Raw genomic sequence first — 19,642 nt, forward strand, 5'->3', positions numbered from 1 at the left:
AAATTCCACAGAAGTGGGATCAACTCACATATCTCTCCCATTTGAAAACACATCAACAAAAGTTCTCAACTCCATTCCTTACTAGTTACAGGTAGGTAGCCGTGTTGGTCTGCGGTAGTCAAAACAAAATTTAAAATTTAAAAAATCCTTCCAGTAGCACCTTAGAGACCAACTAAGTTTGTTCTTGGTATGCACACAAAAGCTCATACCACGAACAAACTTAGGTGCTACTGGAAGGATTTTTATTTTTAATTTTGTTTCCATTCCTTACTAGTTACTTAAAATATTAGGCAGCTGGAAATAGAAACCACACAAGCAATATAAAAGCATCACTGCAAAACACTCTATTTATACACACTGTAGGTGAAGAATGTAACAATTCAAGTTATTTAAGCAAGAAAGCAATTCCATGCATGAAATGTTGCTGAAAATCAGGAGAGATGATGGAATAAATAAAAAAAGGCTAATGGTTTTTTTTTTTATAGCAAACAGTTTAAATGCATATTCAGTAACAACATAAAAACTGTAACAAACAAAAATGTTAAGGAACTTTAATTTCTAGTGAAAAAAAATGAAATGGAACTGAAATGAAATGTGAAGTTCTCTAATGGTGAGAAGGAACAATACCCACCACCAAACAGGTCAATCACACCTGAAGACTCCACTTTAGCTGGGGAGGCAGTGGGCAGGGACGATGGTGCTGCAAATGCATCCACTGCAGTAAGCATGATATATTTAGTATAAGCAAATCAGGAGTGATGAGATCCAACTACCTTGGATCCATGAAAACACAGTAAATAAACATTGACTTTTGAGATATCAGCACACGTGTTCCCTTTACATTTCTCATGCAGTATCCAAAATTTAGTTCTTTCCACTATAGTACTTTAAATAAGCATTTTGCAAGCAGTGCAACTATTTTAACACACACACACACACACACACAGTTCCCTGACCATTTCTATTTATCTTCTATACACACAAACTTTATCATACATTATTTTTCCTTGATACCCATAAGGATTTTAAAAATATTTTACCACTCCGCCGACATCTTGTGATAATGGCTCATCTATGAAATCAACTCATTGACTCCAAAATTGTACTTTTTATCATAGGGAGAAATTTGCATATGCAAGTCCTTCCCCCAAAATTCCCTGTATCTACCAAGTCATGCTACCACTACTACTTTATCATTGTCATGACACATCTGCAATATGATCTTAAGCATGCCCACTAAATCAGGAGTTCTATTGAGTTCCAGGTCTCTACAGAGTCTGCTTAGCCTTGCCACTTCTTTGTTTTCCAGACTTCCTTGCAACCTTTATTGTCCTTGCCACACATAGCAGGTGGTAAGATTCAAACCCAATGGGACTTCCTGGAAATAATTTTCCATGTACTCTGGGAAATGTTGTTGCGCATGTTGCTTCAAACTTCGACGAAAATGCATACAGCTTTGTACTGATGAAGGAAGAAATCACTGGCTCTTCAGCAGCTCAAACTGAGTTGTATTTAAACAAATTTGGGAAGGGAAGGGTTGTGATAAGTCATGTGAGAGAAAGCAACAAGCACACTCACCAGATAAGAGATCACCAGTTAGAGAACTCTCAGGCACAGGAGAAGCTCCAGTTGGTGGAGAAGAAAAAGCATCTTGCAGAAGACAAAGAAAAACCAAGTAGAAAACAAATGAAGATTGGAAATAGAGAGGTGCTTCTCACAAAATACTGGTCAAAATAGAAAAGCAATTAAGAGGAGGAGGAGTTTGGGTTTTTAAGGAAAAGGATAGTACTATTCTTTACCTGTACCAAACAGGTCTATGCTAGGAGTAGCATCTGGCTTAGGTGCTGCAGAGGCATCAGCAGGTGCAGACTCAAACAAATCTAAGATCAAGAACACACATGTCTTTAACTCATTTCTGGGAGACAAGACTTGGCAGTTTTTGCACCTCCTGCATGGAATTTTTGTTTGTTTCCAATTGTCACAAACAGTATACGTGCAAAAGATTGTTTGCATATGCTGTACATCCAGGATCAATTCCCCCAGAAACATTCTTTTTTTAATTAACAAAAAAAGAGTTAAAAACAAATTACCACCAAAGATATCTAGAGCAGGAGTAGGAGCGGAGGAGGAGGTGGTGGTGGTGGTAGTGGTAGTAGCAGACGTGGTAGCAGTAGTGGTAGTGGCAGTGGCCGTAGTAGTAGCAGTAGTAGCAGGGGTTGGAGGGGCCACGGCAGCAGCTGGAGTAGGAGTAGTTGCGGGAACTGAAGCGGCTGCGCTAGTTGTAGGGGTAACTACAGGAACGCTGGTCTCGGTGGGCTTCAAAGCAAAGAGGTCCAGCTCTTGAGCAGCCTCTGCACTGCCTTCAGATGGGGCAAAGGGGTCTTGTAAAAGGAGAGGGCAGAATATATACATGGGATCAGTAGGGAGGGAGATGGGGAGAAACCACACAGAGTGTGGATTAAAACCACACAAACACACACACAGAGAGAGATATATAGTATATTATGCATACACACAAAACACAAGAGATCATTAGCTAAGCCTCCACCATCTTTACCAAGGGGTAAATAAACACAGCTTTCCCCACCCTCACCCCTAAAAAAATAAGGTTTTTTTTTTTAAGCTTCTAATGTTATAGTAACTCTGTTATAACGTTATGGAAGCAACCACAGGAAGGAACCCACTGACTGACCTTTAACGTTCAGCATTGTTAGGATGTTTCAGATTAAAAGGGGGGTGGGGTGGGGTGGGGACTTCACTGGAAAAGAAAAAAATTAACCACATTTTCTCTACACATGCTCTGTGGTCTACAGATGGGGGTGTGGGTGGGTGGGTGGGGGCTGCTTGATAGATCAGAACTACCTCCCAAGCTGTTGGAGAAAAGATTAAAGGAAGTCATGGGGTGGGGGGGGGGGAGAGAGAGGGAGAGAGAGAGAGAGAGAGAGAGAGAGAGAGAGAGAGAGAGAAACATACTGCCATGTAGTTTATTTCAACAGTACGACAAACACGACAATGACGGACTAGCTAATGAGATGGAACCCACCATTTCCTGAGCATGCATCAAGAGCTGCTGCTACAGGGGTTGGGGTAGCTGGTGCTGCCGCCCCTTCAGCTGCTGCAGGGGCTTCACCAGGAGAAGCTGCAAAGGCATCTTGAATGCAGTTTTAGGAACAGAAATTAAAGAAGGATTAAAAGAAGAAGAAAATATAGTAAAAAGAAAAAAAGAACCAGGTTAAAAATGGCATAGAAAAGATTCCCTTATACAAACTGGGAAGGCAAGGCTGTTGGCAGGGAGGGCCCCACCTGAGTTTTTTTGGGTTGTTGTTTTTTGTTGCAGATACCAGAAGGGAGTTTTGTTTGCTCAATCAACTTGTAGTAGGTGAGGATGCAGAGACAGCCTGAGGGTCGCAGGCAAGATATGCAGAATAGCGAATAGCGACAATATATTCATTGTATAAGGGTTCTGAATAGCATGCTCATGTAACAACCAAAATATTTTTTTAAAAAAGAACCAAAATAATGGACTGTATACAATTAGGATAAAAAAATTGTAATTAAGACATTGACGTTGTCAAGCTCCCTCATACGTATCTGAACAGTAATTCTAAACCTGGGGTATTTCCTAAGATTTAGGAACCAAACTGTGCCAGCAGGCTTCGACTATTTGTACTATAAACTGCAACAATTACAATTTTTGGTTATACTGTCCTAAGCAGTTTGACACTCTTTTCTTCCATACTATCATACACACACCTTGGGTGTATTGCCTTTGTGCAATAACGGAAGTTACTCTAAAAATTTCTACAGTCATAATCCAGCAGTAGTGTGGGATTTTCTAGCCTAGACTGTTTTCCATTATCAGGATTAATCTAATACAGTCGTACCTTGGAAGTCGAACGGAATACATTCCGGAAGCCTGTTTGACTTCTAAAACGTTCGGAAACCAAATCGCGGCTTCTGATTCGCTGCAGTAAGCTTCTGCAGCCAACTGGAAGCTGTGCTGGACGTTCACGTTCCAAAAGAACATTCGCAAACCAGAACAATCACTTCCGGGTTTGCGGCGTTCGGGAGCCAAAACGTCAAGTTCCAGGGCATTCGGGATCCAAGGTACGACTGTATGGGGAACTTAGTAGCTGTATGCAGGCAGATACACTAATGCATTCTATAAATCACAGGAGTGGGGAGTGGGTGTGCCAATTGGCTCTGCCCATATGCTGACTAGCTCAAGCCCCTGGCACCTGCACATAAATGTGTCTGCAATAAAGGAGCCTCCATGCATATAACTGTGTGTGTGAAGGCTTCTGTCTACATGATCTGAATCATTTGATGATTGCAACAGAGCAACTGACAGTGGTACCATTTCCTCCCCAACTGCTGATTCCACATTGGCAGAAAGAGAGGAGATGTGCCATCTGGATAGCCTTTGTAAGCAACGCCACTGCTGCTGCCATGCAGAATGAATTACAGAGGACAAGTCCCATTTCAAATTGTTTTCAATTTAATTTAAAGTCTTGACACAAACGAAGCATCAAAGACTTCCATTGCCCACCTGGTTTTGGATTTGATACTTCCTAAGAAGAAGAAAGCAGCTGCTTCCCACCTTCCCCTTCATGGTACTATTACCCACTGTAGACTGCTCTATGGCAATACAAGAATCCAGCCTAATCCATCATCTGTGAATGGATGGGTAGGCGAAGTGACTAGGCTAGAAGTGGAGGAACTGAAGAAACCATGGCTGTGAGGACATTAAAGAGAGGAGGGTTATGAATTGCAAACTAGCACTCCCAAATCTGAATACTGTACCATGCAACCCCTAAAAAGGAAGAAAATGTTTTAAGTTACAATTTGTCCAAACACAAAAGCTTTACATGCAGTTAACTTGGACATGGCATTTTCATGTTAAAAATATACACCTTCACACAAAAAAAGTTACTGATGCCAGCTATTCTAAAAAGCTCATGTTGACATGCATCTGAACTGCAACAGAACCAAGCTAAAAGCTGATTTCACACTACTGAAGAGCAAAAGAAGAGAAGAGCAACAGGAAATGGAATCTGCCAAGTTCTCATTGTCCTGAAGTTGTGTATTCTCCATTTAACACATTACAGCAAACTGTATGGCAGTTGTCCAATAATGAACTGAGAACATTTCAATTTTCAAAAGTTCTGATTTGACAAAGTAATTAAGAAGCTTTATATTAAAGTCACATCAAAATATTGAACCTAGACTCTGAAAATGGAACACAATTTCCTAGCTGCAGTATGGATCATGTTTTGCTCACCTGAGCCACCTCCTAATCAGCCATTTGTTCTTTTTCCACAATGGTGTGTGTGTGTGTGTGTGTGTGTGTGTGTGTACTTCTTCTGAAAAGCTTGTTCACCTCTACATAAAAAGGTAAAGGGACCCCTGACAATTAGGTCCAGTCGTGTCCAACTCTGGGGTTGCGGCGCTCATCTCGTGTTACTGGCCGAGGGAGCCGGTGTACAGCTTCCGGGTCATGTGGCCAGCATGACAAAGCCGCTTCTGGCAAACCAGAACAGCACACGGAAATGCTGTTTACCTTCCCACCTGGAGTGGTACCTATTTATCTACTTGCACTTTGACGTGCTTTTGGACTGCTAGGTGGGCAGGAGCTAGGAACGAGCAACAGGAGCTCACCCCATCACAGGGATTTGAACTGCCGACCTTGTGATCAGCAAGCCCTAGGCTTTGTGGTTTAACCCACAGCGCCACCAGTAGCAATCCATTCACCTCTACATAGCTCCATCCTTATTTCAAATATTGTGATATATCAATATATCACAATGTTTGGCTGGTGATATATCTCAATGTTGAAAACCAGATATCGCCTAGCCCTACTTTGAAATATAGATTAGCAGAATAGCAAAACAAGGTAAGAGAATGGCTGAGCCTCCCTCTCACTCCATCAGCCTTTGGGGTGTTGCACAAGAGGAATAAACTAATGATACCTCTTTCTGCAGTGCAAACATTTTAGCATGAAACTTATCCTGTGTCAAGACTAGGGTACAATCCGTAGGATTTACAGCACTAGTAGTAGCAGCAGCAGCTGCTGTGTCATCAGCGGGTCTGTGGTAGAGTCCCAAACATGGAAAGCTTGTGCAATATCCACAATAAGCTTATAGTAACTAGTTTCAGTGTTATCACTTCCCCTTCTCTCCCCAAGCATTATTCAGAGCAGCTACATGCTGCCTACCATTGGAGCTTTCCTCCCATAGCAGTAGCAGCTTCAGAGGTGGGGTGATTTTTGTCAGGACCACAGCATGGAGAAAGGGGTTGAATCCCACTCCTCTGTGGCCTGCTCTTCCTACCTCCCATGGCTATTTGCAGAGAGAGTGATATAAGCAACTCAATATTGTGTGTTTGTCATCCCTTGGCCCACTTCAAGTTTCCATGGTGATCACTCCCAAAAGCAACCTTGCCTTTGGAAAACTTAACACGCAAATTGGGCTATCCTGAAGCTTCCAGGTATAAGTATTACATTTTGTCAGTTCTGCAGCAAGTCTATGAAAATCAGTGGGTTTCAACAATGTTTTCTCATCCTCCTATTTTTTTAAGAGAGAGAGAAAGAGAGAGAGAGAGGGAGGGAGAGGGAGGGAGGAAAAACCCTCAGTGACGAAACTAACCTCCAAAGAGATCCACTTCAGCAGAAGTAGGAGCAGCGGCAGCTGTAGATGTAGCAGAAGCAGGTGCTATTTCAGTAGTAGTAGTAGTAGTAGTAGCAGCAGCAGCAGCTGCAGCAGCTGGGGTGGGCTCTGTTGCAAACGGATCTGAAATCTGCGGCTCAGAACTAACACCGGAAAGCCCAGCCAGACCGTCTACAAGTCCATATATGAAGATCAAATGGAAATAGTGAGCAGAGGAGAGAGAAAGAGAGAAGGGGGAAACAAACTAACACTACATTGCAAAAAAAGAGTGAAAAGGCAGGACTAGGCTAATGGTGTATTAACAATTTGGAGGAACTGGGGTTAGAAATCAAGCATTACTCACCCTCTCCCAAGAGGTCTGCAGCATTGTCCGTTAGAAGATAGCAATGTAAAGAAATAAGAGTTAATAATAACTGCCAGGGCCAACATGCATGCTATCCAGAAGTCATTCTCTGCCAGCGTGGGGCTATTTCAAATCAACAGGACGCTGCTCTAACTCCAGACATGCCACAGGTACCTTGCATATGGTTTTATAGGATGTAGTCTGCTTTCTTTTTTCCAAAGCTCCTAAAAACAAAGACTTAAGTGACCGAGACTTCTCTGAAACCATTTCTACCACAGCTTCATCCAACCACATTTCATCTTTAACAATAATCTGGAATCATCTGGTGCATCACCCCCCATGTACCATTTCATTTTTCAACACCATTGGGAAGATTAATACCACTTCACCCAACTGCAGTACATTCAAGGAGCCCATCATGAAATGATACAAAAGTGTCACTATCCCACAGGCAGCGAAGGTTGTTGGGTGCAAGTACTGATCAAGCCAAGTGCAACATATATTTAAAAATTATTGAAAGAGTACAGTTCAGGCCTGTCCTGTCCCTGCTCTGCCCTCCCCAAAGAAAGTATCTCTTCCTAACTTGCAAACCCAGACCTTTAAGCCATAATCTATAGATACCAGAGTTAGCTTTGAAAGACTCAAACTGGAAATTACCCTTCCCGTCTAAATGGACAAAAGCGGACAGCTAGGTTTACTGTTCTTGGCTATAGCTCATGGTTAGTGAGGAAAGAGTTAAAGAACAAGCCCTGGTTTTTTAGAACTTGCTCAGCCAAACTCTGACCCAGTAAGCCATAGTTTGGCTTACCATGTCATGTAAATGATGCAAACGTAAGAAAAAGTAGGCAATACACATGATTCCTCGTTCCACTAACTATTCCGCGGTCTGAGTAAGCAGTGATGCACTAGGAAATGTGGTACTCTCCGCTTTTTGTTGGATTCCAGCTCCCATCAACTCCAGCCAGCAAACAGAAGAAAACATGCTGCTGACCAAACATGTCTCTTCTCTCTGCATCAGAGACACAGAGAAGAAAGCTTAACAAGAGGTCACAACAATAGGTACTCCACTGTAAGATAGCTTACAATCTAGGTGTGTATTATCTGCCACGTGCATCACTGAAACTCTGCTTTCCAATTCCACACAAGAAGAAAAAACCTTGAACCCTTGGTAACCACAATGTATATCTGCTGGGCTGCACTGGGCATACCAAGCCATAAAGTGTGCAACCTTGACTTTGAGTGTAGATTAAACTGGAGGGAAGTTGTTTCACTTTCCTCTTAGGCAGCATGCCTACTGCCTCTCTTTCTCCAACAACTCCCCCAGTGCCCCTATAATATGCTCTAGAGGCTCTCTCAACCTTCTGGAGCAGATTTTGGAGGGGCACAGGGGGAGATGAAGAGGTGAAAGGCAATGCCCCACTGTGAAGTGGACCTTCCCTTACACAAGTGGATGGACACAATACTTAATCTGCTAACCAGTTTATCACCATGACAAGAATGCCAGCTTTTAATTTATAGGTATCACTAGAAACCACTTTCATGTTTCAGAAATAAAATTCCAGTTAGAAGCAACGACGACAACAAAAGAGAGCTTTGTAGCACCTTAAAAGACTGATATATTATGCTACCAGCTTTCATGGACTGGAGCCCACTTCATCAGCTAAATGAGATTGATAGATTTCTGCTCTATACTAATAAATGGTGCCTTCCATCTGGACAACAACTTCCAGAGAGGGACCAGGTTTAGTCTGAAGCAGACCCTAATCTACAAAAGATTATGCTATAATTAATTGTTAAGCATTTTTAAAAGTTGCTACAAGACTCTTGGTAGTTTTTGCTGCAAGTAGACAAACATGGCTGCTGTTCTGGAAGTCGTTAAGAAGCAGTGTGAGCATAGCTCGAATCAACACAATTTATATTTCAATTCACACAGTTGAGCAAGACACTCCCTGCCCAGCAATAAATTGGTTGTAATATAAATCTATACTCCTTTAAGGTGATACCTAAGTGCTGCATCTCCTGCCTGTTTTGGGTGCTCATATAGCCCAAGGTTTAATATTCTCAGTAGGTGTAAGAAGGTTTTCTGAGTTCTGGCAGCCTCCACTGTGGTTCCAGAGTACTGCATATTTAATGACAATTTAAGGCATTCGGGGTTTAAATGTCACATTCCTTCTACAGAAGGAGAGAATTAAAGCTCAACATAGCTAGGGATATGGTGCTCTTGTTATAGGGCAAGTCACACGTAAAATGAGAACACATTTCGGGATCCACATTTTATTACACTAATGGCTATGCAGAGATCAGCAGAAATAGAGACCCACTTTAATTCAACCACACTCATTTGCTGTACACTTGCCAAAATGAAAGCTTTCAAAATATGGTTTTCTTTGTGAAACAGAATTCACTATGGAATAATGAAAACATTGAACAGATATGCTGAATCCAGACCACCTATTCTGAGCATTCTCAAAGTTTCTTGTAAAAATGAAAACAAAATCAAGTTTTTTGGGGGGGTTGGGGGGGCAGATTCTTAATATTCCATAGACCTTACCATGCAAGTGCTGCTGCTATAGTGTTCTTTAAAAAAAAAAGCTACAGAAAACAGTAGTGAATGCTTCTCTCAAATGGTGACACTATCCATATATATTTCCAAAGGACCTATTGGTTCTAAAAAAATGGTTCGAGATACAGTGAGAACATCTAGTGCTATTTCAGGATTTCTTTTATAAGCGACGACCCACGTAGGAGGATGACCGTACGCCCTTACCAGGGGGTAAAGGTAAAGGTAAAGCGACCCCTGACCATTAGGTCCAGTTGTAGCCGACTCTGGGGTTGCGGCGCTCATCTCATGTTACTGGCCAAGGGAGCCGATGTACAGCTTCTGGGTCATGTGGCCAGTATGACTAAGCCTGCTCTGGCAAACAGAGCAGTGCACGGAAACACCGTTTACCTTTCCGCCGGAGCGGTACCTATTTATCTACTTGCACTTTGACGTGCTTTTGAACTGCTAGGTGGGCAGGAGCTGGGACCGAGCAACGGGAGCTCACCCCATCGCAGGGATTCGAACCGCCGACCTTCTGATCAGCAAGCCCTAGGCTCTGTGGTTTAACCCACAGTGCCACCCATGTCCAGGGGGTATCATGTGCTAAAGACTGTGCAGGTGCAGACCTATGCCAAGTGATGTCATAAGACACTCACTGACATGAGAAACCTCTTCCTACACCTGTTACCCAGTGGTGGCAAAAGTATTTTACTTATCAATACCCCACCCAATTGGCCACTACTAATATTTCTATGTGCCACATGATCCACCTGGAACAGAATAGAAAATTCTTTCCAGTAGCACCTTAGAGACCAACTGAGTTTGTTCTTGGTATGAGCTTTCGTGTGCATGCACACTTCTTCAGATACACTGAAACAGAAGTCACCAGATCCTTAAATATAGTGAGGGAGTGGGGAGGGGTATTACTCAGAGGGTGGTGGGAATGGGTGATCAGCTGATAGGTGTGGAATTAGTCTTGCAGGGAAAGGCAAGGGGTGAGATGGCTAAAGATAGCTTTGTTAAGTATAATGAGATAAGAATCCAATGTCTTTGTTCAGACCAGGTTTCTCCATGGTTCTAAGGTTGGTGATTCTCCATGGTTCTAGGTTTGCTTTGTTAAACACCACCACACCCAACATATAGACCTTGTGTTGGCTAGTTCCAAGAAGGATTCTTGTCACTTATTAAGGGAGCAGGGGAGTGAGTCAAGGCCCTTCTCTAGATACTCCAAAATCTTTCCTAGTAATCAGTGTCTCAGCATCCCCCCCCCCCCGAATAACAGTTCTGGCAAGTTTACAGTGCTGCACACCATGAAAGAGGAACTGATCCATGTCATGCTAGACCATGGTTTAACAGGGTATCCAGGAGCTGCAACAAGTCTTGGGCTTGTGTGCTCTTCCATCCTGCGTATGCAAGACAATAACATTGGCAACATTTACATCCTTTAAAGCTGGCTTGTTGTTGCCTGAAAATCCAATATTATGGTTTACACCAGCCTTCCCCAAGCTAGTGCCCTCCAGATGTTGTTGGACTACAAATCCCATCACTCCTGGCCACTGACCACACTGATTGGGGGAACCAGGTTAGGAAAGGTTGCTTTACACTACGGTTAGTTTAAGAAAACCAGTTTCACAACCAATGGTCTGAAGCAATGAAAATAATGAGTTAGTGGTGCATTGTGATCCCAGGTTCCCATGCTATGACAAGCCAACACTGAAGGAAACTGAAGGAAATGCTTTTCCTTCTAGCTGTGTAAGAAGAAGTGGGGCGGTGTGTGTGTGCAAGGCTCCTTACAGCTTATGCACAGTTTTGTAAACCATGGTTTAGTGTGATGTAGGAACACAGCCAGGGTGCAGTAAATGCTCAGGGGTCAAGGATTATTCTAAAAGGAGTTTTCAGAGGTCTGTGATCAGAAAGTTTTTACCTCCCCATGAAGTTGCTCCAGCAGAAGCTGCTGAAGCTGCTTGCGCGGTAGTAGATGTAAAGTCTGGCTGAAGGTCTAGAAGATCACTGGAGGGTTTGGTAGCACTGTTGCAGAAATAAGACAGAAAAGCATTTTAGGATGAAAGCTGTAGGTGTAGTTTTGACATAGTGTACTAGTTTTGTAAAGACTTTGCTATCCCTCTGTCCTGATCAGTGCCTTGTGGAACTAGAAGCAAGACATTGGGGGATAGCACTGCGTGTGCATGCGTATCACACACGTGCATTAAGAGTTGTGCACACTCATACTTTGGGTACTATGAAATAGCTTGCCCACAATGAGCTTAAGGTGGTCTTTCAAACTGTGTGAAAGAAGTAGAGAACTTATAAAATACAGGCAATGACCAATCTATGTGCGTCCAATTGGTCCGCTCCACTTAGCCGTGGGGAGGAGTTGTGGTGGACCGCGTGGCCACCCACTCTCGTTGTCCCGCGTTACCCAGTGGATCCTAGCCACGTCATCATCCAGCCGGCCAATTGGCTGGCTGGGGGGGGGCGTGGCTGGGTCCCATTTAAACTGAGGTGCGAGCCGAGGGGCTTCCTCTTGGCTCGCTTCCTCAATCTAGGGCCATGCCACGACCTCTTCGGGAACCCAGGGGGAGCTCGAGTTGGTTTGCATCGACGGGGCTCCCCTTACCGATGGTTTACCGTTACCAGACTTCCTGCGCATCGGGCAGGAGTAAGATATAGTCTGGTCTATCCAACGCCTAAGCCAATACCGCTCACATTATGTAACCAATGAAGTTGTGGCCAAAATTTGCCCAATAACATTAACCATATATTCTGTGTCCTGGTGTTTTATTCATCTTTGAGGGGGTGGTTGTGGGGTCTCGACACGCAAGTGCATGGCCATGCATGCGCGCATCTCCGCAACCTGGAAGTGGGCAGAAAAGGGGCCAGAAAAGGACAGAGCACTCCACTGACATGTTGGTCGTTGCCTGTATATTTAGAAAAATACAATTTTACCCATATCATCCCTCTTTAAAAACAGCTTTTTCTTTTTTAAAAAATGAGAATGTATTTTTATTTGTTACTTAACTAACCTGACTGGAGCCGCTGTAGACGATGTTGCAAAGAGATCGACTGGAGGAGATGTATCAATACTTTTTGCTGGGGTGGAATTGGGAGACGTAACAGTTGTGGCTGGAGAAGACTGGAAAAGAAGAACTCATAAGTACACAACATGCAAAGCAAGTCTACTTAATTTTTCAGCAGCTGCTATCTTAAAAGCATATTTAGTATTTCAATGTAAACGAGAGGTAAACAGTGCAGTCCTGTGCATGTCTTCTCAGAAGTAAACCCAATGAATGGGGCTTACTTCTAGGGTAAGTGTGAATAGGCTTGCAGCGTAAAGTGATTAAATCCCCTCCCAATAAAGAGGTCCATCTCAAACTTTCACTTCCTCTATCATTAGCCCATAAAGAGGAATCATAAGCATGTGTTAAAAAGACAAGTGCCAAATTCAGAAGATACAGAAGTTACTTTATTAACAGCAAGTTAAAAGGCCTCTTTGAATTTTAGGTCTCTAGCTCACAGTGGCTCAATATTATCTGGGGATCAGTGGCTAAGCAAGATCTCAGATTTCACTGCCATGACAGAAGCTGGAAGCCTGCCAAAATCCATCTAGGAAAAGATCCCATCAGTGTATCTTCAAGGCAACGGTGTTCCTCTGCTGTTGAAGGCCACGGGTAAAATCATTTCCCCCACTCCCTTCCATGTACTCAAGTGTTGTTGTTTTTTCTAAGAAACTTTGTATATCTTCAGTCTAGGAGGAACTTAAGAAATGGCCCCCAGACACTAGGCACCCTAATTGATGGCTTAGAAAATATTTTTTTAAAAAAACCAAAACACAATAGCTTCAACAGAGGCAGAGGAAACTAAACTCCCACTTCAATCCTGGCATGAAAAAGCCATTATTTTCCAGGTTCACATTTAAGAATGTGACAACTGCATTCATCTGATATGAAACTGTGCCCCTATCAAGTAGTTCTGCAGACAAAACTGGATGCAGATTACTGTTATAGGTATAAAAAAAACCTTGACAATTCTGAGACTTGTCTTTGTGTTATTTTATAACAAATAAAGGCTTGGCACATCTCGCTTTGCATGTCATGAGTCTATCTCATATATTAGTTCCACCTTTTAAGTTAAATTACTGAAATAAATGAACTTTTCCACGATATTCTAATTTTTTGAGTTTCACCTGTACCTGAACTGTTTCTCTCAGGTGCAGATTCTCAAAAACAGAGTAAAACTGAGGTGACAAAAGGATGAAGTTTTAGGGCTAATTGACAAATTTAAAAATAACATGTTACCAGGTCTGGCAAACAATGGAAGGTTCTTAAAAGACTCAGATGCAAAGCTGCTGAACTTCCCAACAACAACAACAACAAAAATGTACAGACTGTCACTAAAATGAGCTTTCTAATACCAGAGGATGCTATCATAGCCAATCTAATTCCAGTTTTAAATAAGGGATGAGGAACATAAAAAGTTACAGGGTCATTAACTGGGTAGATTGTTAGCAAGAATTATTAGCATGCCTTACAAAGGGGGTAGCCAACCCGATGTCCTTCAGATGTCCCTGGGCCCACACAGTTCCTATCATCCCTGGACATTGCCCATGCTGTCTGGGGCTGATAAGAGTTGGAGCCCAACAACATTTACTTATAAAAGTATTTATACACTGCTATATGGTTGTGTTTGATTTTATTGTTTTAGTTCTCTAGAAGCCACCTCAAGTATATATATTTGAGACAGAAAGGTAGAATATAAATTATAGTAAATAAAGACAAAACACCAATTTTGCAAATACCTATAAATGCACCTCATTTTCCTTTACCACATGATCCAAACAAATGTGTAAATAAGAGTCACTACTTAAGTTTGTGGGAAAGGGAGAGGTTGCAGCTATAGACGTGTGGGGTTTGATTACTCATTCATGTAAAATCCTCCTGCACACAGAATTAGCACATCAATCAAGATACAGTTGGGCTTCTGACAAATCTTTTACATTTACATTTCTTAAACACTTGTGTTAAGAGAGTAACTCTCTCTAGCTATTATAACATTAAAATGTTTACCTTGCCCAAGGGTGAAGGAGCGCCAGAGCTAGAAGAATTAATGTAAGAAAATTTTTGAATGCAATACACTAGGAATATCTTAAGCAGACTTGCAGGCTGGAGTATAATGCCACAGTCTATAGCAAAGAACAATAATTATAAGATTTGTGTATTACTATACCTTCTACTCTAAAAGCGTAGGAATTAAATGAAAATTCAGGTCAGTAAAACTTTAGTTGAAGATTGGTTAATATTCTTATGCAGTCAATGAAATGTACAAGGAGATGCCATGACTCAGTGGTTAAGTACATTCCCTCTGCATATAGAAAGTCCCAGGTTCCTTCAGTTAAAGAATCACATCCGCATTATACATTTAAAGCACACAGCTATCCCCCAAAGAATCTTGGGAACTGTAGTTTAACCCTCACACTGATAAATTCCCAGCAATCCATAACAAACTACAGTGCCCAGAGTCCTTTGAGGGGGTGGAAATGTGTTTTCAATGTGCTTTAAACATACAGTGTGTAATGAGCCTCAGGTAGCAATGACAAAACCTTTACCTGACCCTTTATGGGGCCACTAGGTGTCAAAGGAAACAATTATGGGCAACATGCGCTATTGATCTGCCTCTGTAAATAAGGCGGCAACTTCTTATGTTTCAATACTACTTCGGAAATATGTATTTTAAAAAACCTTTTTAGTATAACTGAGGTTGCTAGTTTGTATATTACTCCATGCAGTTACATTGCTAAAGCAGACACTGAAAAATGTAATAGAAGTTGTTTTGATCATTAACTTGGGATATGTCAGACACCTTCATGGGATTTCCTGCAAAATTTCTATCGATTGTTCACCTGAGCAAATTCTCCAAATTAATCTAAGCAGCATTCATCAGAAACTCATTAAAAACCAGAACCATCAGCCCAGTAAAGACTTTAGCTGAATGGTATACGCCTAGTTAAATCAAATTTGCATTAGCTAAATTCAATGTAATTGACATTGATATTTTGAATCAAAAGATAACAAAAGTTACCCACTGTTTAAAAAGAAACAGTATTTCATACTTTTTCATTCCCAGTAAAACACAACAGAATCAACATTATTTTCTAAAATAATGTGTATTCCTAATTCAGTCTGCCCTTCTCATTTTATAAAATGTGTGTTCCTAATTCAGTCTGCCCTTCTCAACTAAAACTGAACCCACACCAGTCTACAAGACTTTGAAATGAAATACATAATTTACTGTCCTTTTAGTTCAGAAATGCATTTTTGAATGCATATGAAAATAAAAGTGTTTCTTTCCGTTTCAAAGTGTAATTCATAGGCATTTCATTTTTGAACACAGTTCTAGGTCTGTATACAGAAAGAAACTAGAATTCACAGAATTAAAGTTAGGCAAGGCCTATCGCTTCACTAAGAGATGCTAGAAGAGACACATGCTGTATAATATATACATGCATAACATTAGTGTGTATATTTACTTACCCCTCACTAAGTTGCAAAACAGCCATGTACATAAACAAAAGGGAGGCACATGTAAAGAAACATTTGTTAATTACAGCTTAATTAACAGCTTGATAAACAAATAGCCTAGATACGTGTTTGGTCAAGACACTAGGAAACTGTTACTGAACATGCATGGTATAAATACAGCTGAGAAATATTAATATGCTTAGTAATTGTTATTTATTTATTACATTTATATCCCATCTTTCCTCCAAGAAGCTCAAGGTGGCAGACATGGCTCTCCCCCGCCCCCTTCCCCATTTTATCCTAACAAGTCTTGTGAGGCACAGCGAGCTTCACGGTTGAGCAGGGACTTGAAGCTTGGTATCCATGATCCTCATCCAACACATGTAACGCCTGTGGCAAACATACATCCTGGCCCTAAGCATGTAGATTCAGAAGCCCTACTGAATTCAACTGGACTTACTCCAAAATTTGCACAGGATTGTAATCTAAATCAAGTAACTATAATCTTTAACTGGATTGCATTATGCTTGCATGATGAAATTCAGAATGACAAATGCCATCTACGTCCTGCTTCACAAGAAACACTGTGCATCAGGAGTACATACTGGAGACCCATGTTTTCAATTGAGGACATGGATAGCATAATTTTTGCGTGGCTGCTAAGAGAAAGTTGCCGGAAAAGGATAATAATTTCCATTACATTTGTGTAGCTTACAATTTATGCTGTGGGATCTATGGATGAAGGGTGGTATACAAATTTAATACATAATAATAATTCTTTAGACAAAAGGGTATTTAAAAAAAAAAGTGTGCATATTTGTGTGTATCTATATAACTTCCGTTGCTCGGTCCCAGCTCCTGCCCACCTAGCAGTTCGAAAGCACGTCAAAGTGCAAGTAGATAAATAGGGTAAACGGTGTTTCCGTGTGCTGCTCTGGTTCGCCAGAAGCGGCTTTGTCATGCTGGCTACATGACCAGGAAGCTGTCTGCGGACAAACGCCGGCTCCTTCGGCCTATAGAGCGAGATGAGCGCCGCAACCCCAGAGTCGGACATGACTGGACCTGATGATCAGGGGTACCTTTACCTTTACCTATATATCTTCCTATATAAATTAAAGGGTAAGGTAGCCACATGAATTGCAGAGCAAGAACAGAACAACAGGCCGGCCAGGAATTTGAGTGAGTGGTGTGGATAGCCCAGGTAAGTTACAGTGGAAGAGATAAAACAAGCCAGGGCAGCTCCTCAGCAACTGTCCTGCTCTGCTGCCACAGTTTTATGTTGGAGCTATCCCAACACCCTATAACCCCAAATCTAAATAAAGCAAGCATGGACGGGTCTTATGCTCTGTTTGCTAGGCTGGGGTGTTCTCTTATGAGGAAGAACTAGGTGCTGGTTTTGGTGCATTCTTGATGTAACAAGGGTATTTAGGTACAGACAACCAAGCTGATAGGATTAGAGCTGCAGTGTAGCAACTTGACATACTGCTCTATCACCTTTCTGCATACCTGTTTCCAGGTTTCTTTCCTTCCAAACTGTTTAGATGTTGTTCAAGAGTCTCCATAAGACTACTGGGAGCCTAAGATAGATAAGGAAAACAAATTACTCATTTAAAACTAAAGAGTAAGAGTAAGAGCAGCAGCTTGGGAAGTCCAACATGAACATCTCTTCTCGGAACTAGTCATAACCAGTTACATGCATTTACATGCCATCATCTTAATTCCAAAACACAGCTTTGAGAAAGGAACACCACTTCCATGCTGCTATCGAAACTATTATTCTTTGGTTAGAACACATTGAATATTGCTTTTATTATTAGTCAGAAAACGAAAGTATGAGTCATCGTGCAACAACAGCACAGGCATTCACAGGTCAAAATTGCCAATAAATCTAAAATAGATACTTGCATGCGTAACTAGAGTTTCTGCATTCAACCTAATTAGCTTAACCAATTTTTTTCTGTCCTCCACACATGTAGAACTGTAACATAGTTCAAAACTACATATTACAAAAATGGACAGAAAGTGCAGCTGCTCTCTGTCTTTAATCTCGTTTCTGTAACATTAATATAATGCATGAAATGTTGTCATCATGCCACAGCTCTCCCAACATTGACCTGTGAGAGAGAGGGATTCACAGTGCAGTAACACACATTAGGCTGTATTAGACATTATCAAGAGATGGCAGGCATTTTGTCTCTGCTATAAATACTGTGTTTATGCTGCAGGTGCAAATATTTCCCAGAAGTAGTACATAATTATTATTTTCCAGACCAGAAGCCAGGCTTCTTCTTCATGTTGTTGTTTTTTAAAGGCTGGGAATATAGTATTTTACATTCTAAACTGAAGCTTAAAAAATGAGATAGAAGTTTGACACAAGTATTAGTTCTGCAGTTACAGAATAATGCAATTTAATTAATAGATTGATTGATTTACCCCCTTTGATTCCTCCATTATTATTTTTTAAAAGAGAGCTCCCAACATGCTCTTGCTGTTGTTACAATGAGAAAGGAAAGGTAAGTACAGTAAGAATGACTAACAGTGTCCTTAGCTCCTCCAGGACAAAAATAGTGCCTAGATAAGCAGATTTCCACAAAGTCACTGATGAAAGAAGAAAACTTCAGAGGTACAGAAGTGGATGCAAGCCATATTTTATCAAGATTACCGGTTCATCAATTGTATAGTCTTTAAAGGGGGACTTTTCATTATCACCACTGTTTTTCAGATCACATAGAACTCTGGTCAGCAACACCTAAGGGTTTTTTTTTACATACATAAAATAGATTTACACAGAAATTAAGCAGGTCACCAGGAACAATGTGCAAAAACTTGCTGTTTGGACTATATTAGCAATGCATAGAGCCATAAATCCTTTGAGATTAACAGTCTTAACTCTAATTAGAGGCTTCTACAATATAACAGATGAACTTTAGTTTACAAGCAGTTGCCTGAACCTCAAAAGTCAACTTCAAATGTTGCAAAAAGAGAAAGGATTAGATACATATGCTAACAAATTTAGCATCTTACTTGCTTCTAATCTGTAATACCGCATTTACTTGAATGTAATACACACTTTTTTGGCCAAATTACGTTGTGAAAATTAGGATGTGCATTATACCATATTTTTCCATGTATAAGACTAGATTTTTTTCCTTAAAAATAATGTCAAAAATTAGGGGGCATCTTATACTCTCGGCCATCTCCCCCCATTTTCTTAAATCTGAGTCCCTAAAAATAGGGGGCTTCTTATACACGGGGGAGCGCAAGCTTGAAAAACACCGCTGACACAGCAAATACTTTTTTGGTTTCAAGGTTTTGAAAACTGAGGCGCGCACTAGATTCACGTAAATGCGGTGTGTGAAGCAGTACTATTGGTTCTGGCTTTGTAACAGTGCCTCCTGGGTTGTAGTTTTTTTTCTTTTTCTTTTTTTGAGGAACATAGGGCAAGAGTGAGGAGGATACAGCTGGCTTAGGAACACTAACAGCCCAGGCTAATTCTAGGAAAAAAAACATGTAACTCTCTTCTGCTGTTAGCAAAGGACACATCCATAAGATTCTTATTATAACGTAAGAAATTAAT

The 19,642-nt window shown here is 41.2% G+C and overlaps 1 protein-coding gene across 25 annotated transcripts in view; it reads right to left on the reverse strand.

Annotated features, from left to right (window-relative positions):
* The window catches only part of SNAP91 (synaptosome associated protein 91), a 64,650-nt gene that overhangs the window by 14,822 nt on the left and 30,186 nt on the right, over positions 1-19,642 (reverse strand). For 7 of the 25 annotated variants that reach the window (XM_033143322.1, XM_033143320.1, XM_033143326.1 and 4 more), the window contains exons 10-22: positions 18,728-18,814; positions 17,572-17,642; positions 16,078-16,083; positions 14,614-14,641; positions 12,574-12,683; positions 11,475-11,578; positions 7,009-7,023; positions 6,645-6,836; positions 3,044-3,151; positions 2,091-2,381; positions 1,800-1,880; positions 1,579-1,650; positions 632-715 (exon numbers count right to left, since the gene is read on the reverse strand). In XM_033143322.1, coding sequence (XP_032999213.1) covers positions 632-715; positions 1,579-1,650; positions 1,800-1,880; positions 2,091-2,381; positions 3,044-3,151; positions 6,645-6,836; positions 7,009-7,023; positions 11,475-11,578; positions 12,574-12,683; positions 14,614-14,641; positions 16,078-16,083; positions 17,572-17,642; positions 18,728-18,814 — 1,249 coding nt within the window. Of the gene's footprint in view, positions 1-631; positions 716-1,578; positions 1,651-1,799; positions 1,881-2,090; positions 2,382-3,043; positions 3,152-6,644; positions 6,837-7,008; positions 7,024-11,474; positions 11,579-12,573; positions 12,684-14,613; positions 14,642-16,077; positions 16,084-17,571; positions 17,643-18,727; positions 18,815-19,642 lie in introns of those variants that run through there. The other 18 variants (XM_033143333.1, XM_033143329.1, XM_033143327.1 and 15 more) reach the window with 13 other exon arrangements.

The sequence above is a fragment of the Lacerta agilis genome, chromosome 3 (genome assembly GCF_009819535.1).
Source record: "Lacerta agilis isolate rLacAgi1 chromosome 3, rLacAgi1.pri, whole genome shotgun sequence".
NCBI lineage: Eukaryota > Metazoa > Chordata > Lepidosauria > Squamata > Lacertidae > Lacerta > Lacerta agilis.